The sequence below is a fragment of the Balaenoptera acutorostrata genome, chromosome 1 (assembly GCF_949987535.1).
Source record: "Balaenoptera acutorostrata chromosome 1, mBalAcu1.1, whole genome shotgun sequence".
NCBI lineage: Eukaryota > Metazoa > Chordata > Mammalia > Artiodactyla > Balaenopteridae > Balaenoptera > Balaenoptera acutorostrata.
In genome coordinates, this window is record NC_080064.1 from 193,297,703 (window position 1) to 193,322,784 (window position 25,082).

Sequence of the window (25,082 nt, forward strand, 5' to 3'; positions counted from 1 at the left end):
AGATTTTCAACTTTAAACTGCTTAATTTTAAGCTTTAAATCAATAAACTTTTGTATTATTATCTTCTGTTAAAAAATACCAAAGGAAAAATTGTAGGGACAGAAAAAAAAATTCAACAAGAGGGGTACAAGGGGGTTGACTACAAAGGTACATGGTGGAAATTTTAGGGGTGATAGATCTGTGTCTCAACTTATGGTAATGATTACATGACTGCATGCATTTGTCAAAATCTGAAGAACTACACACTAAAAAGAGTGAATTTCTCTGTATATAAATTGTACCTTAGTTAAAATAGATGCAAAAATGAAACTGCAGCAGTCTCAAAATCTGCATTCATCAAAAGGGGACACTTTTCCTCGGTAGGTACGCTTTATAACAAATAAATATTATAAACTTAAAATAAAATAAATTTTACACCTAAGTAAAAAAGAATGAGATACCAGTCCTTTATTTTTATTGTAGATTAATAGACATAAAAAGCTATAAATTACTCAGAAGTTAACTTAGAAGCAAAGTGTAGTGCCTAAGAGTATGTATTTGTGAGTTAAAAAATCCTAAACTCAAAATTTAGTTGTTAGGATTAATATATTTGTAAAATGCTTAGCATTTAAGTGGTAGTTACTAGGAAAGCCATATCATCTCACCTTGGAAACAATTCACTTCTAATGAGTACACAGAAAAACAAATCAAACACAGGCTACCATAATGTTCTAGAAGACAGTTGGCCTTAACATATCCACTTAGTGTTACTGGAACGTTTCGCACGTTGTTACTAATATTAAATAGCAATAGTATACCTAAGGTTTCAAATGCCATTCTCACTTTTCAATTCATCCAACTCTACATTTACAAAGTAGCTACAGAGACACCATGCAAGGCCCTGTCTTCTAGGAACTTACTTCTACTTGATGAAATGGACATTTAAAAAGATAATGTGGATTTAGTGAACTGGGAGTGTCATTGATAAACTTAGCAAAAGACTTGCAACCTGTATGCCTGGCTTGTCTTATTCCATTTATATCTGTGGTAAACATAGAGATGCAAACAGGGTTCCCATGGGCACATAGAGAAAGCAGCAGTGGTAACTCAACTAGGGGCAGTTTTGACCCCCCTGGGACATGTGGCAATGCCTGAAGACATTTTTGGTTCTCATAACTGGGGGTAGGTAGGTGCTACTGGCCACTGCCATCCAGTGGGTGGAGGCCAGGGATGCTGATAAACACCCCACAATGCACAGGACGGCCCCACAACAAAGAACTACCAGGCCCCAATGTCAGTAGTACTGTGGCTAAGAAATCGTGGTCTGTACTACAGACAGAGTGACATTTTAAACACAGATATGCTCAAAACACAAACTGCCTCACAGTGGATGTAGGAAAAAGATAAAATCTACAAGGACCTGCATGGGTCAGGTTCTATGTATGTATCTCTCCATTCTCACACAGATGCTAAAGAGCAGAGATTTTCAGGGCAGGAGTGATACACAGTTCCAAATGGAGCAGAGGTGCCTAGTATGAAAGCGATTTAAACATGTCTACTGGATTTGGCAATAAGAGACTCATACTGATAGCAACTGGAGAGGGACAGTAAGGTCAGAGGTCACATCCCAACAGCTTACAACAGTGAACAGAAAGTGAAGGAGAGGACACTGAAGGAGTCACCATTTAAAAACATTTAGAAGAAGAGACATTTGAAAATAACTGGTTGGGGGGGTGGGTGCTAGTCCTCATCACTCTCCACATTCTCTCCTTGAATAATCTGCTTTTATGTGCTCACATGTAATTCTTTGTACACAGCCTAGACTTCACTTCTGAGATGTAGACTACCATCCACGTATGGGATTTTATGTTTCAGTGTGCACTGAGCATCTCAAAGTCAATATACACCAAACTCATCATCTCCCTATGTTATATTCTCTAACTCAGTGGCTGGTATCAATCAACCACTCACTTGGAAACAGGAACTCCTTGAAAAGAGGAATCACCTGTGTCTGCTCCCATTTCCTCAATAAAGGCCTAAATATTGGTCAAATAAGTACCTTCCACTGTTCATTATTAACGCTACTGCCTAGTTTAGGTCCTCACCATCTTTTCCCTAGATTATAACAGCCTTCTAACTGGTTGATTTACTTGCCTCCAGATTTATCTACCACTAATCCAGCTTCCATACATCAATAAGAGTGATGTACCTAAAATACAAATCCAATTGTGTTATCCTCTTGTTTAAAATCTTCAATGGCTTTTTATCTCTTAGAAGTAAGTGTTGGTTCCACGAAATGATCGTAAGACTCCATATTCTAGATCCACCCTTAGCAGCCCTTGCAGAGCATGGAGAATACAGATTCTGGTTCCTCAAGTATCTAGGCCAGCAGATAGGTCACAGGCCCTGCTGGTGGGGAGAGGATCCCAAATCTCTTTCATAGGGTCTACGAGATCAAAATTATTTTCAAAATCATACTTTAAACATGACTTGTGGGCTTCCCAGGTGGCGCAGTGGTTGAGAATCTGCCTGCTAATGCAGGGGACACGGGTTCGAGCCCTGGTCTGGGAGGATCCCACATGCCGCGGAGCAACTGGGCCCGTGAGCCACAATTGCTGAGCCTGCGCGTCTGGAGCCTGTGCTCCACGACAAGAGAGGCCGCGACAGTGAGAGGCCCGCGCACCGCGATGAAGAGTGGCCCCCGCTTGCCACAACTAGAGAAAGCCCTCGCACAGAAACGAAGACCCAACACAGCCAAAAGTAAATAAATAAATAAATTAAAAAAAAAAACATGACTTGCTTTTCTCACGATGTTGACATTTACACTAAAGAGCAAAAGGAACAGTGGGTGAAAGTGGTGGTGCCTCAGCTCTAAACAAGGTAGTGATACCAAAATGTACTAATGGTCACTGTACATTTTCACCATGATGTACTCACAGAGAGAAAAACAACTGTGATAAAGCAGTAAAATTACTAATTTTATTAAAGTTCACCCTTTGCACTGTGGCCTTTCCGATAACCTCGTGATGAGGTGGGAAGCATGAAGCTCTACCGCACGCTGGGTACCCTGTGTGCTTGAGGCGCCTGCGAGACCCGCTGTGAGCCCAGGGAGCCCTCCCCTCACGGAGCACCATTCCACTTGAGGAAACGGAAGTCAGAGTACAGCTGGACTTGAGTAGGTGGCAGACATTTTCTTGGAAATTCAATGAAGTAAGCCTGTCACTTCAAGGGAAAAAAACTGACAGTATTTGTTATCAATGATAAAATTTAAGCTTTCAAACTAATTAAGAATTTTGGAAAACTTGCATCTGCCCCTGTGATCTGGACAGCTTCCCAGTTCTTCTGAGAGACTGGAAGCAATGTTAACAAGTGTGATTTGTTGTTCTTGTACTGTGAAATGTGGTGACATTGGGAAAATCTGCGTAACTCAGTGAACCTGTATTTTCTAAATGACAAATGCATATTACAGTAGGTTAAAAATCCACTTCAGAGCACAAGATAGACCAATAGACTGAATGGAAGAGTATGAAAGCTTCATGAATCTTGTTTCAGATTCCTCTTTGCAACTACCTTGAAGAAACTACCACTGGTTTAGTTTTGGTGTGGCAGCAAAGAGTAACAACCACAATTTTCTAAGAAGGCTTAATATTCCTCTACTCCTCGTTTTACCAACTATGTATCTGAGTGAGCTAGATTTTCTTCATTTACTTCAAACAAAATAACACATAAAAGCACATATGACAATCCAACTGTCTTCTATGAAGCCATTAAAGAGATTTACAAAAATGTGAAACAATGCCACTCTTGGGACTTCCCTGGTGGTCCAGTGGGTAAGAGTCTGCACTCCCAATGCAGGGAGCTGGGTTCGATCCCTGCTCAGGGAACTAGATCCGCATGCATGTCGTAACTAAGAAGTCCACATGCCACAACTAAGACCCGTCACAGCCAAAAGTAAATAAATAAAATAAATAAATATTTTTAAAATGCCGCTCTTCAGTATTTGTTTTTGTTTTGTAAAGTAGTTATTTTCCATAAAATGGCTATTCATGTTAGCATGATGGGTATATTATTACTTTAAATGAATAAGTAAGTACTTAATTTTTAATCATTTTAATTTCTAATATGATTACATAATTTATTTAAGTAATAATGTTATTTTTATATTATATAATTTCTATAAACAAAAGCCCCCGAGGTACTGAATAATTTTTAAGGGTATAAAGGAGTTGAGAAAAACAGTTATAGAATCTCTGGAGCAAGTGAGTTTGCAGTTCTATTTTCCACCCACTCATACAATATGTTGAAGTTTTTATTTTCTACTCCAGACAGCATCATGTATATCTTTATATCCTAACACTTAGCAGCATTCCTTGTATCTAGTGCATACAAGAGTCCAATGACTACAATGAATACATTGATTCAATGAATGTATCACTGAACAAAATCAGTGAAAGAAACAATAAACCAATACATGAAAATGGAAAAAAGAAATACAAATCAACACTCCTCACTCTTCTTCAGATTGGCCTATCATTTACTACATTTACATATACTATGTGTATTTTGTTGATCATATCATTACACTAAGTTTCTTGACACCTTAGACCAAGTCTATTACTTACCACTTGCTCCAAGTACCTAGCCCAAGAACAGAACTTCTTTGAACATTTTAAACTCAACAACTAATCTCAGTTAAGCTTGGATATCTAAACTGTACTAAAAAGTTGATGTTCAAAGACAGTACATACCTCCTTCAAATAAAATACCATTTTAAATGTTTAGTGTGAATAAAAAGAGGTTTAAATTCTGACAACAAACATTTTCCAGTAATTGTTGTCATATTAATGACAATATATGTAGGCAGTATGTTTATTTATATTTAGCTCTCCAAGAGCCCCTGAAACCAAACATAAATGAAATCCCCAAAGAAAGCCAAGATTTTATACTAGTCATTCACTTCAATGTCTACCTCCTCCTAGCCTTTGAATCAACCGAAAACAAGTATGAAAAATATGCTACATTCAATTCCTTTAGGTCTGCAGAAAAGCTATAGAAGCTAGAGAAAAATCGCTGATTAACCCAACCTCAATTACATAAAATGAACTATGAGACAACTTTCCTCCACCCCAGACTTATCAAGGTAATGATGATGAGAAACTCTGCCTTTTCACTTACTTTTGCCACACTTTCTCTCCAAGGTGTACACTTTTGTAATGGACAGTGAGATGATCCCTACGACCAAAGCATTTTCCACATTCTTCACATTGATGAGCCTTCTCACCTTAAAGACCCAAATATTTTCGTTATAAGGTGCATTTCAATTTTTTTTTTTATCCCCAGAAACAAATTATCCAACAGTAAGATAACACGGTAGAAAACATATACCAGGAAGGTAAAGCCACCCTTTATCTGGGCTGTTTGCCTTATATTCTTACTCAAATATCTTTCTTCAATGACTCTGTACTTATTTTTATGGGTGTGAATCCTCCTTCCCACTTGGAGAAGGAATCAGTAGCCTCTGGCAGTACACTTCAAATCTTGACTTTCAGTGTAACAGAGTAAGATAAATGAAAGGACTTCAAAACTCAGGATGTTTTTTAGGAATATGTAAGTCTGGATATCAGACACCTCAAATGAATGTACATTTAATCAAGATGAGGCTGTCTTATGTTTATAAAAAGGACCTGAACATTTTCAGATCTTTCTACTTTACTTTTAAAAGATTTTTCATCTGTGGGGATTTCTTACATTTGCAATGAGCCAAAATACAAATATAAAGGAAAATTCTAGATGAGTCCAATTTGTCATCTCTATTCTTATATTCAGTTACAAAGGCTTGGCCTTTAAAAACCAGTCTCAACTTAATACCCGTGTGCAATTAAACCATGTGACCTCTAGGATTAGGAATTTAGAATTCTCCTCCTGAAAATGGAAATGCGCAATTCCAGTGAGAAAGTCATCAGACCTTTAGCATCTCTTAAAAGTGGCAATAACAACCGCAACCTGCCTCATTGGGGTCATTTAAGAAAATGTTACATCTGTTGCATACTTTATATTTTAATTATGTTTAAAATAATAATAATAATCACCTGTTCTACTGGGCTCATAGAGATGGCTCTTTCCCATTACTGTGCTCATATAGGTGGCTCTTTTAGCACTTCCTGAACATCAATCTGAGAGGAAAATATGAAAGAAATCCCCAGAGTATAAAAATTATAAATACAGAATAAAGATCTGAAATTGATCAGGATTATTAAGGTACTCTTCCAAAGATAGGGCTTCAAAAACTCACTAGTACATCAACTTTAACACCCCAATTATAATAACTCTCTTCAAGTATCCAAGTTTTGCTAACTTCTTTCAAATCCAATCAAAATGAGAAATATTATCTTGGCTTCTTCCTTCAAAGAAGTGCCAATAGTAATTATTGCACATATCTACATAATATGCAAAATGCAAACCTTGAGAATTTGATTAAAACAAATTTTAAAATACAGTTTGTGGTCATAAAGGGTAACCAAATGATTAAAATTACAGTAACCAAAAAACATGTCACAAAATTATGTCTCTTTCAGATGCTTTTTTTTTTTTTTTTTTATAAATTTATTTATTTATTTATTTATTTATTTTTGGCTGTGTTGGGTCTTCGTTTCTGTGCGAGGGCTTTCTCCAGTTGTGGCAAGCGGGGGCCTCTCTTCATCGCGGTGCGCGGGCCTCTCACTGTCGTGGCCTCTCCCGTTGCGGAGCACAGGCTCCAGACGCGCAGGCTCAGTAGTTGTGGCTCACGGGCTTAGTTGCTCCGCGGCATGTGGGACCTTCCCAGACCAGGGCTCGAACCCGTGTCCTCTGCATTGGCAGGCAGACTCCCAACCACTGCGCCACCAGGGAAGCCCTCAGATGCTTTTTAAAAAAGGTTTTTACAATCAGCATTACAAAGGGGTGACCAAATACACCAAATTATTTAAATTACAGCCAAAATAAACACGATGCGGTTTTCAGGTGTTTTTGAAAAGGATCTTGGAAACATCATTACAAAACGCGCCTCACCTGAATGTATTTTCTTGTGCTTTGTAAGGTGATCGTGACGAATGAACGTTTTCCCACATTCATCGCACTCATATCTCTTATCGTCGTGATGTACTCGTAAGTGAAGTCTATAAAGAAAAAAAATTGAAGCCCATTGACACTAGTGACACAGAAGGAAAAAAAAATTGAAGCCCATTGACACTAGTGACACAGAAAGAAAAAACTTGGTTAACTCTACATAACGAGAGCTGGCTGCTTACTCCACCACGCTCACCCATTATTTGCTCCATTTCTGACTTTCAGGGTCCTTCCCACTTTCACCACCTGACTCCAGGGCTCCCACTCACCAGTTTCAAAGCAGCACTTCAACATCTGCACAGGCTCCCACGACCTCTGGATGATACGCCTTCCTGACTTTAAGATCCTAAATCTGCTTCTGGGAACCTACCAAATGTCTAGGGGCGTCAGCCGATGTTGCAGAGGGAGCAAAAGGAGGACTGAATCAGATGGAATTAGAATCGGACACAGGGGGTAAGTGCACAAGTGACTTAAACATATGATGATAGCAAATTACTAAGGATTAATCCTATTCTGGACAACTGACACCACTTACACACTGACAGTTGAGAACTTAGTAAATCTGATAAGTAATCAACTTTCTGACATCACATTTTACTACTTTTCTTCACACTAACCAAATAAAGTGTGGCTCATTTCATAGTCACCCAAAAACAGATTATAAAAGGTTATTATAATAGGTTATTAAAATTCATTTAATTTGAATTACTTTTATCCCCACAATCCTCCATCTATATATCAATACATCCTAGTGAAATGAACAGCCTTCCCATTCAAGTTGTCCAAACAGGTGTTGATTCCCCTATGACTAAAACCAGTAAATGAACTGGACTACATCTAAAGGGGAAACATTCTGTTTAAACTTAAAAAGAGGTACGTAAGAAATGATAGTGTAAAAACTAGATTCTTAAGAATATTAATAAAATTTAAAATTGTATACATATCTCACAGTAAGTAATCTATTATTTATTCATTAAAAAACTACTTTTCATAAATTGCAAATGTAGTCAGCACTCAGCTATACAAATATTACGTAAGTTACAACTAATACTCAGAAGACATTCTAAAACTGAGAATCTTGGAGTTTTCAATTTTGTGATTATTTTCATACCAAAATATTCTTTGATAATTAGGACTGAAAAAATACACCAACCTTAGAACACCAGAGTTTTCATGAATTTTGATTTAAAGAAAAATAATGAAATATTTAAACGACAACGACTTAGACAGTAAAGCATTCAGCAAACTTAGTGATGAGGAAATACTTTAAAATGTTTTATACTACAAAATGAATATTAAAAGGTAGGGGCAAAAGTCTACACAAAGTTTTCTGCACAACTTTGCTTATCACAAGTGCTAAGACATGTTTTAATTCATCAAACAACTAACACAATGATAAGACAAGAGAGTTAAAACGGAGATATAATTTTATCATACTTAATATTGGGGAAAAAAATGGCTTGACCTACCTGTATGAGCTTCCATGACGAAAACTTTGCCCACAAATACTACAAAGATGAGGCTTTTCTCCACTATGGATTCTCAAATGTTCTTTCAAAGTAGTTCTGCATTAAAAAAATATATATATTTACCTACCGATTTTTTAATGCCAACGTATGTATTAAACACAGATTTCTAGAAAGCTTACTAGAACAGTGTTCAAGCTAACAGATTACGATGTCAATTATTCCCTTTTTCCTACAATATTTTTGCTCTTTATTGGATTAGTCGCACCAGCATAATAAACATGTTTATTATGTCTCTCTCCTTAAAAAAAGCAAATAATTTAACTTTGGCCTCCTTTGCCATTGGTTTGCTCAAAGATTTAATATATAGCTTATGTAAACTTCCAAGAAATACAAATGAAAAATGCTCAATTGTCACTACTGATTAGGTAAAACTGACGTTAATTTTAGTGGACAGTGTTTAATAATATATAAGAAATCCAGTTTATCAGTACTATTCCTTTCCAATATGTGCTCAAAACTTGTTAAAACAATGTCTTAAGGCAAAGAAAACTTTACAGGTACTTGTAATTTCCAGATGCCAATGTTAAAAAGGGAAACCATATAAAGGATACAACTCTTGCTAGTCCTAAACCCTCCCGCCCTACCGACCCTGGATGGGCCACTGTGTAACCACTGCAGCATTTCCTACAGTTCTAACATTCGGAGATTTCCCATGTACATAAACTGCTGAGTAAGGATAGACAAAGTTATTTTGGGGGGGAAGAAAGGAAAACACATGGAAAGGTTGTTTTTTTTGGTTTGTTTGCTTTTTGTTTTTACAGGAAGACCTTTAAGGGAAAAAAATTTATAATGCATAAGATAAACTATAATTTACCAATCTGTAAATACAAGTTTTCATATAAATGTAGCACACTGATTTTCCTGCCATCATACCCATTTGTTTTTTCTAGGAAAGTGGCATTTCTAATCTTTTTAAAATAATGAACTTCTATACACTGAAGGATATAAATATACACATACTGTTTAAAAACAGTACTAAACACTTAAATGCAGGATAAGACAGAGGACATTCCCGTCCCTTACAACACTCCACATGCTCCTCCTTGGTCCTATCCCCCACCACGTCCCTCTCTCAGAAATAACCATTTATGTAAGTATTCCCTTTCTTTGCTTTACTACCTATATAGTACAAATCACTAAACTATATATCGTATGTTTTTGAAAACCTGAGTAGCAGGCACAAACCTAACAGTATGGCCACTACTGGATAAAGGGCCCACAAGGTAAGAGCAGCAGGGTCTCCGCGTCGGCCTGGCCGCTCAGCTTCCCTGAGCGTTGGCACCAGCCCTTTCCAGCCTGTCAGCAGTAAAGTCACGACCAAATACTGCAAAGCGCAGGGTTCATCCCAACCAGAGCATCTGGCTGGCTGGAGGGGACCTGGTACTGGAAGCTGGCAGAGACACGGTCAAAGTGAGTAGGCTGTTGTGTATATTTGGCTCCCAGGCGTGCCATGACCTACGTCTAGTTCTCATGGACAGGTCACAAAGGAACACTCTGTGAAATGAAATGAGTATCCTCAGTTAAATCAAGCAGCCAGGCATAAAGACAACAGCAGGAGCCTCTGTGGCATACAGGTACTATACAGCCAGCAGAATACAGGTGAAAATTTGGGTCAGCGAGGGGGACATGGGGAGTTGCCGTTCATGGGTATGAGGTTTCAGTTACACAAGATGAGTAAGTTCTAGAGACTCGGTGTACAGCACCGTGCCTGTGGTTATCAACACCACATTGTACACCCAGACGTGTGCTAAGAGGGTAGATCGCGTGTTCAATGTTCTTACCACAGTAAAACAACAAAGCCTTGGGGTCAGACCTACTCCAGCGTTCTGTCCACTAGTTAACAGAGGAAACACGTCAGCAGGGATCTCAGCACTGACTACCCTCAACACGTCATGGGTCACAGCCACTACGAGTGTGGACTCAGTACCCATCACATAATCACATGTGACATCCTGGGATCTTCATTCACCATCCTCCCGTGAACTCCCTTTGCCTCTTTACCGTATTAAAATTCCTATCTCCTGTTGCCCTGGTCTTCCTCTTCATCAGTTTACTTTCTCATTCTGGTGAAGCACACCTTCTAGTGCCTTCATGAGAAAGATTGCAGTGAAAGCTAATTTTTTGACATCATGAAGAGTATCTTTATTATCCTCAGACTTGACAGTTTGACTAAGAACAGAATTCTAGGTTGGAATTTATTTTTCTTTCCAAATTTTGAAGGTACAATTGGACCACCTTACTTCCAGTGTTGCTGCTCAGAGAGAAGTCCGAGTAACTCATTCTTAATTCCGTGTATGTTGACTTTCTCCCTAGAAAAAGCAGAAGCACAGACAGGCTTCTCTTTGTCCCCAGTGTTCTGAAACATCATAGTGCTGCACCTTGGAGTAGGTTTATTTTCATCTAATGTCCTAAGCATTTAATGGGTCATTTCTGTCTGGCAACTCATGTCTTTCAGTTCTGGGAAATCATCTTGAACTATTTCAGTGATGATTTTACTCCCTTCCATTTTCTCTGTTCTTTCCTTCTGGACCTCTTGCCTGGTTTCCAAATGTTCTAATCTTTACTTTTCAATTCTGCATTTTTTTGCTCTACTTTTTTGGAGATCCCTTAACTTTGTCCTGCAATCTCTCTGTTAAGGTCTTTACTTTGTGGATCATGCTTTGAATTTCTGGGAGTTCTGATTTGTCACGTCAGTGACTCTTTTGTATAACATCCTGTCCTTGTTTAATGGATTCTATATCTTCAACTGAGGATATTAGTAATTGTTTACTTCTTTTTTTGCAAGTTTTCTTCTTCCTGCATAATATGTTTCCTTCAAGATTTTGTTTCGTTTTGTTTGTGTTGGAATAAATCTCCCATGTTAAAGGTTCTCCTTCTGTGTCTTGTAATTCTTCACTGTCTGCTCGTGATTAAGTGTGAAAGGCTAAACACAGATGGGAGGGTCAAGGAGCATGGGTAGGCCTTGATGACTCTGTGTTTCACTGTACGTGATCTGGGTGTATTATTTACCAGGGAATATATTTGTCCTTTGGTTGCTCATGTTTTCAGGGAATTGTTTTCTAATCTACTGTCTAAAGGGTAAAATCTAGAAGCCAAGATGTCCAGCAGCAACGGCCTGTGTGGGTGACGGAAGAGAAGCCAATGATCTAACTTAACTTCTAGAGCAGTTCTGACTCCAGTGCTCCTTATTCCTTCACCCTAGTTCCAGAGGTATCTGAGACTGCCAGTTCCCATACCTTTTGTGGATTCTGGGATGTAAACTAGGTTCTCAATTTCTCCATTGCCACTTGGGGATTTGTCTTCCTCAGACCTGCTAAGCCAGTTACCACTGATACATCTGCTTTCTAGCTTCGAAACCTGTGTTGCTCTTGTCACTTTTCTGTCTCGCTGTCTTTGTAGCTTATGTCTTTAAAATAGATAAATGAATGAATAAACAACCTTTAACGTATATTTAGTGGGGTTTTAGAAAGACACAAAATGGTATCTTTGTTAAATTCACCATCTAAATCTGCAAATCCTGACTTCATATCACCTTCTATAACATATTATATAATTTCTTTTATCCTTAAATTTCAAATTAAAGCCTAATTCAAGTCCCTTGTGTCTTGTGTTACCCTAATCCTTATAAAATACATTCGTTAATTACTTCTACACAACCGTACCAGGATGTTTCTGGGTATTTAGATAATTCCTCACCTTTCTCGTACTGATTTCCCACAGATAAAGCAAGTCCATTTTCTCTTTCCACCATGGGTACACTCTATATGGCGTTTCAAATTTCCAGTGTCGTTAAACTGGCGACCGCATATATCACATGGAAAAGGGCCTGAAACGGGAAAGAATAGTGTGCCTCTAAACTTTAAGAATAGATACTAAGTTAAATTTAATACGTATGTTATAAATTCATACCTACCACTACTAATGCATATATCATAACACAATCAATTATTATTTTTTACACAATCAATTATTTATTTATAGTTTTCTCTTCCCTTCTAGAGTGTTTATTTTATTCCCAGCAGACAGGTTACAATCATCTCTATATTCCTAAAGCTGAGTATGGCACTAGGCATCTAATATAATAAAAGCTGAATAAGCTAATGAGTTTATTATAAACTGAAACAGCCAATTCCTAGTTTGAAATCAGACTGGGTCAAACTGAAAAATGTTACATACCAAATTTCTGGGGAAAGGAGGTAATAAGAAACTTTCAAAGAATAAACAGAGTACTTAAGAGAGCTCATGGTCAACCGAAAAGACTGTGGCACGTTTCTGTTTAGTCCTACAAAATTAAATACAAATTTCTTACGGTAATATTGACCTTAGCTGGATTCAAAATTTCACCATGATTTTACCAAATAACTGGAGAGAAGACAGAGTTCTATTGAAGGCCAAACTGAAAGGATGACAAAGGATGTGTGAAAAAGAAGTATAACTCGGCTTGCTTCCCCCCCACCCGCCCCGATATCTGTGGATTCAACCAACTCCAGATAGAAAATATTTGAAAAAAATTCCAGAAAGTTCCAAAAACCAAAACTTGAATTTGCCAGGCACTGGCAACCATTTACATAGCATTGATATTGTATTTACAACTATATAAATAGTATTTACATTGTATTAGGTATTATTATTAATCTAAAGATGATTTAAAGTATACAGGTGGATGTGCACAGGTTATATGCAAATACTACACCATTTTATACAAGGGACTGGGGCATCCTTGGATTTGGGTATCTGGAGAGGTCTTGGAACCAACCCCCATGGATACTGAGGGGCAACTGTATTCCTCATTGTGCAATAGAGCCTTGAAAATATCTGAAGATGGCTGTTCTGTCTCCCTTTCCCAAACAAAATATTTCAAGGTCCTTCAAAAGTTTTTCAGATGACATGATTTTAAAGCCCTATGTTGCCATAATTACCCACCTCTAGAATATATGTCAATATCCATCTTGAATGTGGTATCCATAAATGAATGCAATATTCCAGATCAATTTAAAATCAGCGACATGATTACCTTCCTAATTCTGAACAATACATTTTTATTAATGTAGTTTAAAACTACAGTTGTTTTTGTCAGTCATATGACATTACTGGTTCAGACTGTGCCTCTGCTATTAATAAGCCCATCTGAAAAGTGAGGCATTTGCATTCTGTACCATTTTACAGCTCTGCAACTCCCAATGATTAAAAAAAAGTCAGATCATTCCATGTGTACAACTTTGTATTTATTCTTAATTAATTTTAACTTTTTTTTTTTTTTTTTTTTACAGCAGAGAGTTTTTTGTTGTTTTTTTTTTTTTTAATTTATTTTTGGCTGCTTTGGGTCTTCGTTGCTGTGCGTGGGCTTTCTTTTTAGTTGCGGTGAGCTGGGGCTACTCTCCATTGCCGTGCGCGGGCCTCTCATTGCGGTGGTCTCTCTCGTCTTGGAGCACCAGCTCCAGGTGCGCGGGCTCTAGAGCACAGGCTCAGTAGTTGTGGTGCATGGGCCCCGCTGCTCTGCAGCATGTGGGATCTTCCTGAATCAGGGCTCGAACCCGTGTCCCCTGCATTGGCAGGCGGATTCCTAACCACTGCGCCACCGGGGAAGCCCCCGAGTTTTTTTTTTTTCCTTTTTTATTTTCTGCTGTATCAACTACCCCTGCCAGCTTTATATCATGTAGCGTATTCATAAAGCATGAAATATATTATTTTTATCCAAGTTGTCAATAAAAACATTGAATAGGATAGGGAAAAGGCTACTTGAAAGATAATAATTCATTATTGGGAGTAACTGTCATAAATCTACCTAACTGTACTACCATCTGGAACACAAGTCTCCACCTTGGCCATAAGCACGAGGGAGAGAATTCATCAAATACAATACTGAATTTCAAATATACTAAGTTTACTACACTCTCTGAAACATGAGTTTTTTTCTAAGACAAAAATGCCTACCCCAGCCACTCACAAACCTATCCAACAATCAACTGTAAATAAATGCAGTTATGACCATGAACACCTCTGCCACCAGAAAACAAAACAAAACAAACCCCATATTTACTCATCTCCAAGAACAGCAGCAAATCCAGTGCCCCTCCCCACGTACACGACCTCCTTCTCCTCAGTGATTCAACAGCAGCAGCCTCCTCCAGCATGACGTGACCACCAATAGTTGCTATGCTGCTCCTAGAAAAATTAATCTGCTTACCCAGATGGAACTTTTCTTGATGCTTTAACCGTGCAAATCGTGACTTAAAATGTTCTTCACAATAGGTACACTTAAAAGGTTTATCTTGAGAATGGAGAATCATATGTTCCTCCAAGTGTGGTCTTCGAGTAAAAGATTTCTTACAAATCTAAAAGAAAATGCACATAAAATGTAAGGGAACCTGAATTTAAAATAAAAGTACAAAGCTCATGATGAGAAATAAACACATATATTCAAGTAGCTAAAGAGAAATTTCTCCTAAAAGAAAAAACTTATCAGAAGTATCATCAACTATTGTGCAGAAAAAATACCTTGGAGGAATTACAGTAAGAATTTATTTTAAATTAGTACTAAAGTTAGCTAAATTTCAACACCTTACATTTCTAATAGGCTAATTCCTAAGATCATACAGTAATCCTACTATCTTAATCCTGGTCAACATTTCTAAATCCATTAAATTTATATTTTAAATCAATTATATGTTATGAATAAAGGTTTTTATCATGCTTGCCATATATGTGATTAGGAAGAGGAGTAAGAAACTTCAGAAAAATTACTTTAAAAAGTTTATCTCTTGAGGTGGTCAGAAAGAATAGACACAACGTTTTAAAGAAATTTGGCAGACATCAGATTTAGAAAAGGGGAGGAGGAACTGCTGTAACAATATAGCATACCCTATACACCAAGCATAACAACCACCACAATACAGCATGTACTATACACCAGGTATAACAACACAGCATCTACTATACGCCAGGTATGTAACAACATAGCATATACTATACACCAGGTATAACAACACAGCATGTACTATACGCCAGGTATAACACAGCGTGTACTATACACCAGGTATAACACAGTGTGTACTATACACCAGGTATAACATAGCATGTACTATACACCAGGTATAACAACACAGCATGTACTATACGCCAGGTATAACACAGCGTGTACTATACACCAGGTATAACACAGTGTGTACTATACACCAGGCATAACACAGTGTGTACTATACACCAGGTATAACATAGCATGTACTATACACCAGGTATAACATAGCATGTACTATACACCAGGTATAACAACACAGCACGTACTATACTCCAGGTACAACAACAGCAGAGCATGTACTATATACCAGGCACAATGCTAAGTAATTCATGGATTATTTTACTTAATTCTCACAATAAACCTAAAAGTAGATATAATTGTTATCATTTTGCAGCTGAGGATGATGAAACTTAGTAAGGAGAAGAAACCATCTTATAAAGATCCAAATAATTAATAATTAACTTCAATTCCTAGAAGCTGAAATCAGAGGAATGGTGAGAATCTTGTCCTGTATTGGGTTGGCCAAAAGGTTCGTTTGGTTTTTTCCGTAAGATGGCTCTAGTAGCACTTAGTTGTCTTTAACTTCATTTGAAATAATTTTGTTAGATTGTATTGTGACAGCTGTCGTATCAGTGTGCATTTTTAAAAAAAAGTATCAAAATTGGTGAATTTTTGTGTGGCCATTTTAATATTGAAGATGGAAGAAAAAAGCAACATTTTTGGCATATTACGCTTTATTATTTCAAGAAAGGTAAAAACACAGCTGAAACGCAAAGATTTGTGCAGTGTATGGTGAAGGTGTTGTGACTGATCAAACATGTCAAAAGTGGTTTGTGAAGTTTCATGCTGGAGATTTCTCGCTGGACGATGCTCCACGTTGGGGTAGACCAGTTGAACTTGATAGCGATCAAATCGAGACATTCACTAGAACAATCAATGTTATACCATGTGGGAGATAGCCGACATACTCAAAATATCCAAATCAAAGGCTGAAAATCATTTGCACCAGCTTGGTTATGCTAATTGCTTTGATGTTTGGGTTCCACATAAGTTAAGCGAAAAAAACCCTCTAGACTGTATTTCCACGTGAGATTCTCCACTTAAACGTAATGAAAATGTTCCCTTTTTAAAACAAATTGTGACGGGCAATGAGAAGTGGATACTGTACAATAATGTGGAACAGAAGAGATCATGGGGCAAGTGAAATGAACCACCACCAACCACACCAAAGGCCGTCTTCATCCAAAGAAGGTGATGTTGTGTATATGGTAGGTTTAGAAGGGAGTCCTCTATTATGAGCTCCTTCTGGAAAACCAAACGATTAATTCCAACAAGTAGCGCTCCCAATTAGACCAACTAAAAGCAGCACTTGACGAAAATCGTCCAGAATTAGTCAACAGAAAACACATAATCTTCCATCAGGATACCACAAGCCCTCATGTTTCTTTGGTGACCAGGCGAAAAACTGTTAGAGCTTGGCTGGGAAGTTCTGATTCATCCGCCGTATTCACCAGACATTGCACCTTCAGATTTCCATTTATTTCAGTCTTTACAAAACTCTTCTAATTGAAAAAACTTCAATTCCCTGGAAGACTGTAAAAGGCACCTGGAACAGTCCTTTGCTCAAAAAGATAAAAAGTTTTGGGAAGACGGAATTATGAAGTTGCCTGAAAAATGGCAGAAGGTAGTGGAACAAAACAATGGATACGTTGTTCAATAAAGTTCTTGGTGAAAATGAAAAAATGCGTCTTTTATTTTTACTTAAAAACTGAAGGAACTTTTTGGCCAACCCAATATATAAGTTGAAGCCTAGGAGTAAACAAAATGACAGCTGATTACTCCTTTCAACAATATTTACCTAAAAAATGAAAAAGTACTTTAGGGGGTGTGGTAGAATACAAATACGTACAAATTCTTTGCTACTCCTATCATTGTAAAATGGAGATTAATTCCACTACCCTTAAATCTTCCCTGGCTGTAGTGGCTTGTGTGACCAACAGAACGTGTTAGAAGTGGTGCTCTGAGACTTCCAAGGTGAGGCCATAAGAAGCCTGAGAGCATTTACCTCGGCTTCTTCCTGGAACACACACTCACTCTTGGAGCCCAGCTGCCATGCCAGAAGGAAGTTCAAGTAGCCCCAGGAAAAGCCAGCTGTCCTTGCTGAGCTTCTAGCTGTCGACCAACACCAGGTTTCCAGCCATGTGAATGAGGCACTTTGGAAGCAGCCCCAAACCAGACCAGATCAGACAGACCATCCATCAGCTGAAAACAACTGAGTGACTTCAGCTGACACCATGTAGAACAGAAGAATTGCCTAGCAAAATCCTGCCCCCATTTATATTACTGACCCAAAAAATGATGAGATACAATGAAATGGTAATTCAAAGCCACTAAGTTTTGAGGTGGCTTGATATATAGCAACAGACAACCAGAAACGGAGGGAAAATTCTAACATTTTACATTCTGTGCAACAGTAACATCACAGTTTCAGACAACTATAAAAACATGGTATAGTGATTACAATAAAAATAAAAACTAGGATTTCTATTTTTCAGGTCCATCATTCAAAAACTAACTCATACCAGGCTTAATTTACAAAAATATTAGGATAACATTGTATAAAAGAGAGATTCTAAAGGTGATATAAGCTAAGTTTATATTACTTTAAAATTCAATTACTTTCCCAAAAGGTCACACTACATTTAATTTGGTTTTCTCCTACAAATTAAAATCTCTTACATCACATTTCCAACTTTCACTCTTAGTCTTCTTAATGGAAATAAATTCTTGTGCATTTTCAGGATGAAATCTATAAGAAAAAAATTAAAAGGCTGTCAGGAAAAGATTATATAAATCAATATTCTATCTGATATGTTGACAGTGATTACAAGAATCAGGCACTGATTCCTTTCTTAAAGAGAAAGGCACATTTGAGTACTTTAAGAATACAGGTATCGCTATTATTTTAATATATGAATATGTGTGCCTAAAGTTATGCAGAAATAATCAAAGTAAAGCATAATCATACTTTACACATATTCAGGAACCTATCTATTCACAGATTATCTTCAGTGCAATTCACTTGACTTGTTTTAGTCCATATTTCAGTAAATTAAATTTCTCAAAGTTAAATATGCAATACTATACTAAATATTCTTTCTCCCACAAATTTTCATACACTAAAGACAAAGTTGAGCATGCGGAATAAGTTTCCTACAGTTCTAAAACCATATAGGTTGAAAACATACTTGCCAAAACCCAAGACAGAAAACCCAGGATAACAAAAATTCTGTATCTTAAACTTCTATAGCATAGACTATAGTTTTTGTTTCAGTATCAAAAAACTTCATCTCAATAGCAGTAGTAAAAAATATGAACTAATATTTGCTGTTCTTTTCTTAATAAATTTGTAGTCTAGAAAATGTTAAGCAATGAAAGAATTGGAGACAAGCACCCCATAGATGTTTTTAGCTCACTACATATTTAAATTAGAAGGCACACTAAAGTATATTACGGAAGCAAGATAATACTTGCCTCTTAACATGCTTGGCTAAAGTCTTCTTGCTTGCATGAAGTTTATTACAATAAGGGCACTTGTGCTCCTTCTTATGAAATTCTGTTTCATTACTGTGCTTCTTTCTGTGAACAGTTAGGTTAGACTTTGTCGAATAGCGCTGGTGACAAATATCACACTCAAAGGGCTTCTCACCTGTGTGAACACGTGTGTGGCTCTCATATTTTCCTACAAAAAGACAGAAATTAAAATTAAATTCCATACATTTACTACATAGTGATTGAAATTTGACAGTGGAATAAAATCTCCTGATTAACAGTATATTTAGAAGCCATGAATTGAAAGGAATTTTCAGATTTGGCAGACCTTTTAAAAATATCATAAAAGGCAATATAATATGTTATGTATCTTATACATTTTCATCTCTCTTCACAAAGAAGGTAATCTGGAAAGGGTACTACAAATCTAGTATACTCAGCAAAATTTATACTTCACTACAGTCCATTCCTACAAGACCTCTCCAACTTATAAAACATTAAGACACAAGTAAATCACCTGTACTTGACTGCATGCTTAATACTAAGCTACTAAGGCCAACATATATGGGCAGTATCAAGGGAAGTAAGAAAAGGAAAAATGAACAGGTATAATGCACAGACATATTAATGTGAGATTTGTATTATATTCTGAATGCATATCTGAGTTCCAAACAAATGTTACAGGTATTTCCAATAGAAAGAATCAAGAAATTTTAACCATCCTACACTGTTGGGAATGCAAATTGGTGCAGCCACTAAGGAAAACAGTATGGAGGTTCCTTAAAAAAAGTAAAAATAGAGTTACCATATGATCCAGCAATCTCACTCCTGAGCATATATCCAGAAAAGACAAAAACTAATTCAAAAAGTTTCACGCACACCAATGTTCACAGCAGCACTATTTACAATAGCCAAGACCTGGAAGCAATCTAAATGTCCACTGACAGATGAATGGATAAAGAAGATGTGGTATATATATATACACAATGAAATATTACCCACCCATAAAAATAATGAAATATTGCCATTTGCAGCAACATGGATGGACCTAGAGATTATCATACCAAGTGAAGTAAGCCAAAGACAAATATTATTCTCATTTATATGTGGAATCTAAAAAAATACAAATGAACTTATTTACAAACAGAAACAGACTCACAGACATAAATCTATCATGGAAAAGAATCTAAAAAAAAAAAATCTATATCTATGTCTATATCTATCTATCTATCTATCTATCTATCTATATATATATAACTGAATAACTTTGCTGTACACTTGAAACTAATACAATATTATATATCAACTATAGTTCAATAAAAAATATAAAATAAAAAAAAAGAAATTTTAACACAGCCTGTCCAAAGAGAAAAGTGACAATAAAAAATGAAATACAAGGATACATTTTGGCTTAATTCTTACTTATATTGCTACTGATACTAAAATTCTTTTACATTGTTATTTAGAATATAAATTTCCACATTACAGAGGCAGAACAGCATCACAGGTAGGGGCACAGACCCTGGATCCAGCCACCTGGATATGAATCCCAATTCTTTAAATTGTAGGCTATGTGACCTTGGACAAGTAACCTTTCTAAGTCTCAAATCTTTCTCATCTGAAAAAATAATAATGGAATAATAGATTTACCTCAGAGGACTGTTGTAATAATAAATAAATTAATACACACAAAACACTTATAACTGGGTCAACCCATTATAAGGTATCAATTAATGTTGGCCATTATTATTAACCTGTAATCAAGCTGTGAATGTGCACATCTAGCAGCTTAAAATAGAAATCTCAATTAAGGATACTCCCGAGTGAAAGGCAATAAAAATAAGAAAAAAATACTATCAATATGAAGAGTAATTTTCAATGAAAAGCTTAGCTTTGCTTTGTCCTGAAAAAAAAAAATGTATAAGTTTTTCCTCAGGCTAAAGCTAATGTGAAAGTACAGCATTTCATCCATACACTTTTAAAAAATATATAAATCATAAATATATCATGGAGATTAGATAAAACCTAAAATATTCAAAGGCCACTGAGGAAAAAAGATAATCATTAATATTCATCTACTTAGTAAATACATTCATTAATTTATTACATGTATCTAAATATGATTATATTTAATAAACACAGTATATTATCTAAAAATTAACTGCACTGAACTTACATAAGAATATTGAGGAAAGGGAACCAAGGTATTTTCTTTAAGGTGGGGGTAAGGATGACAATCACAAGCAAAGTAAAACAAAAGTATGATAGGGGCTTCCCTGGTGGCGCAGTGGTTGGGAATCTGCCTGCCAATGCAGGGGACACGGGTTCCAGCCCTGGTCTGGGAAGATTCCACATGCCGCGGAGCAACTGGGCCCGTGAGCCACAACTACTGAGCCTGCGCGTCTGGAGCCTGTGCTCCCCAACAAGAGAGGCCGCGATGGTGAGAGGCCCGCGCACCGCGATGAAGAGTGGCCCCCACTTGCCACAACTAGAGAAAGCCCTCGCACAGAAACGAAGACCCAACACAGCCATAAATAAATAAATAAATAAATAAATAAATAAATAAATAAATAAAGACTAATATTAAAAAAAAAAAAAAGTATGATAAAAATCCAGTAGGTATTTAGGTACTGACCATATGATGATGATCTATGCATCTTTTACATGCATGTAGTCAGGAAACTCAGCCAATGTTTGGGCACCTACTAAATTAGCTGTGTGATCTTAATCAAGCCAGTAATTTAACCTCTGTCTACCTGCGTTATTAACACTTCATGGGGCTGTGAGAAGTAAACAAATTAATATATACACGACACTTAAAACATCCTAGCACATAGTAAGCATTAGTAAATATTAGTCATCATCATCATCATCATCATTATTATTATTAGGATTACTGGCCACAGGACGGGCACATAGATATATCTCAAGTAAATATGCATACACCTGGTTTATGAATATGTTATAACAGAACTGGAGTTTCAGTTCTCTGAAAATACTGTAAGAACTTGACTTTGTCCCCTGGCCATTGCTAAAAATGCCTAGTATCTCCTCAGTTCTCCCTCTGCCACTGCGGGGGCATGACCTCATTGATACATGTACACACACACCAGAGCACCACCAGTTCCCCTGCTGTGGTCAAGGGACCGGAGCTAATATGGGGCTTGCCTGGGGGCGAGGCGTGCTTGTGTGTCCCAAGGCGAAATCTTTCCACAGACATCACAAATAACAAGTAGGTTCTCAAAAACAAGAGCTGAGCTACATTATGGCTTAGATCAGTGTTTCACAAACTAAAAATCATTAGTGTCAATAAAATCAATTCTGTGGGTTACGATTAGCACTGGGGGGAAAAAAGGAACAGAGTAGAAAATATCAGAGTGCATTCACACTAGATTCATGCAATTATTCTGCTTCAGTGTATGTATGAGCACATATATATATACATACATATGTATATAGCATAATAATATATGTATTTCTGACCTTGAACCATCCCTCCCAAAAAAGTTGGAAAAGCACTGACTTTTATTACTTTTTGCAGGGTATAACCAGACCAATACTGCTATAACATAATTTCTTTGGGGAAATGTTTTCTGAGTTGATTTTAATCTTTCTCTATTATAATATGGCATGCTTGTATTGGATTCCTTAATATTTGTTACACATCTACTGGATATGAGAAAAGGTAGAGAATCCAAACATTATCAATATGTACTAATAACCCACAATTCAAATTTGGCAAAGATAGGGGTCATTTTATGGAACTAAAAAAAAAGTTTTCCTTGATTGTGAAAGTTTTCACATTTTTCATAAACTTGCTTTTTAAATTATGGAAATGAATCAAGAGTACACAGTATGATTTTAAGTGACTAAGTTACAAGTGATTTTTGGAACAGGACCATTCTTACCTGGGGATTGACTGTGCCTGCTTAGCACAGACTCTCAGGACTGAAGGCTAACTTATCAACCCCCTACCGCTCAAGTCTCCTGATTTTTTACACCCAAGTGAACAGGAAGAGCAACTTAATAAAAATCTTAAATTATAAGAAAAATCTTCACCAAAACTTTTATTTTCTATGAAAATGCCTTTGCTGGAAAGATCAATTAGTAGAATTTTCCATTTATTTGTAGTCAAGAAATTCTTGCTTGCAAATAAAAAGTTATATGTAGTTGAATAATAAAGCCATCAAGTGGCAGTTAAATTAAAAATCAAAACCACTTTTGATTGTTAAACTTCCATTTGTTTACATACCAGTAGACTTAACAGGATTTAACCAAAAAACAAAAAGAAACAAATAAAATCATTTAAAAATAAATTCAGCAAAGTCCAGAGAGACCAATGAAAATACATAAATTTGAATAATTCATTATAACATTTAGAATCTCTAAAGTAAAATAACATTTTTGTTATGTTATTATTTCAAATTTAATGCACAGAGGCATTGCAGGACCTGTTATCTGCATGGATTTGAATTTCTGACCAACAGAAGAGACACAACTTCTGAGGGAACACTGAACCCCAAAGTCAGATAAATGTCCAAAGAAATCCCATGCTTAAATCAATTGGTAGGGATGTGCGGGGGTTCTCCTCGGCATAAACACAATCAACACATATATCTGTTTCTTTTCTTATGGGGTGGGGGGAATTCAATAATAATGTATAAATCAAATGTTCACTTCAAAGTTATCAAATAGTTTCCATCAAAAGAAACCCCTCAGTATTCTTTCACAGAACACTAAACTGTGACCCACCATTCTTAATCACCAACAGAAAACAAATAATATTAAGAAATTTCATTCACAGCATTTTTCTGACTGAATCCCAGTACGAATTGAGTCCCAAATCAGGACACACAAAATAAGGATATTTTCACATAACAAAACTTGACCTTGTGCTTCATTCCATATGGGTCATGAAAAATTATTATCAGATTTCGTATGGAGGTTTTACAAAGAGAAACATCACCAAATTAGCTCATTATATCTCATATGCCAAATCTTAAGTTAACCTTGAATTTATTCATTTGGCATACCCTAAAGAATATTTAACTAAAATATTTAACATTAAAGTAGAGAACTGTGCCACTGTCATTACACTTTTCTATTCAGAACCAAGCAGAATCTGTCAGGATGGTCTACACAGTCACATTTTTAAAAAAGTTTTTAAACATTTTCTACCTCTAGAAAAGATTAAATTTAATCTAAGGAAGGATTTTAGTTCCCAGTTGGAACGACAAAAAAGATAAATTATCCAAATTTTTTCTCTCACCCCCATCTGTCATCTTCTTCCCATTTTTGCCTTTTCACCAGCTAGGTTTTCGGTACAAGGGGGAAAGGTCAAAGGACTCTTATTTGCATGAGAATAGGCTGAGAGGAGGACAGCTGGGAGCCTAAGGAAAAAATACAACTGGATCAGGAATCTCACTCTGATCAACTATTAAGCCCGTCAAAAAAGATAAAAGATCCAAAGTGCTGGAATCAAATTACTACACTACATACTGTGGAGCTAATGGTTCCCGCAGAAGGTCTCAGAGCTTATTAATTCTCTCTCCTACCACTCTGAGACAGCAAGTTAAAGGCTTCTTACAAGTCCAAAGTCAGAGTCAACCTTTCACCTTAGTTCAATTAAACAAGAGCTTACTGAAAACTTATTATCGAAATGACCTGGGGTATCACAAAGGATACTAACCAAAACTAACATACAAAACCTTCAAGCTCACAATCTAATGATATAGGGAAATAACAATCAAAATTCTAGATGGAATCCTATGAAAGGATTAAAATCCTATGAAAGAAATGTGGGTGATATGAAGATTACTGGAAAGTAGCCCTTGAACTGTTTTAAGAATAAAGAGGACTTCTGATAAGGATGATAAAGGACATTTAAGAAACACAGGTCT

General features: G+C 36.6%; 1 protein-coding gene across 3 annotated transcripts in view; it reads right to left on the reverse strand.

The window, feature by feature from the left end:
• Positions 1 to 25,082, reverse strand: part of ZBTB41 (zinc finger and BTB domain containing 41) — a 44,632-nt gene that overhangs the window by 14,757 nt on the left and 4,793 nt on the right. For all 3 annotated transcript variants that reach the window (XM_057557532.1, XM_007167279.2, XM_007167280.2), the window contains exons 3-9: positions 19,165 to 19,372; positions 18,370 to 18,439; positions 14,800 to 14,947; positions 12,309 to 12,438; positions 8,553 to 8,648; positions 7,027 to 7,133; positions 5,155 to 5,260 (exon numbers count right to left, since the gene is read on the reverse strand). In XM_057557532.1, the coding sequence (XP_057413515.1) occupies positions 5,155 to 5,260; positions 7,027 to 7,133; positions 8,553 to 8,648; positions 12,309 to 12,438; positions 14,800 to 14,947; positions 18,370 to 18,439; positions 19,165 to 19,372 (865 nt within the window). The remainder of the gene's footprint in view (positions 1 to 5,154; positions 5,261 to 7,026; positions 7,134 to 8,552; positions 8,649 to 12,308; positions 12,439 to 14,799; positions 14,948 to 18,369; positions 18,440 to 19,164; positions 19,373 to 25,082) is intronic.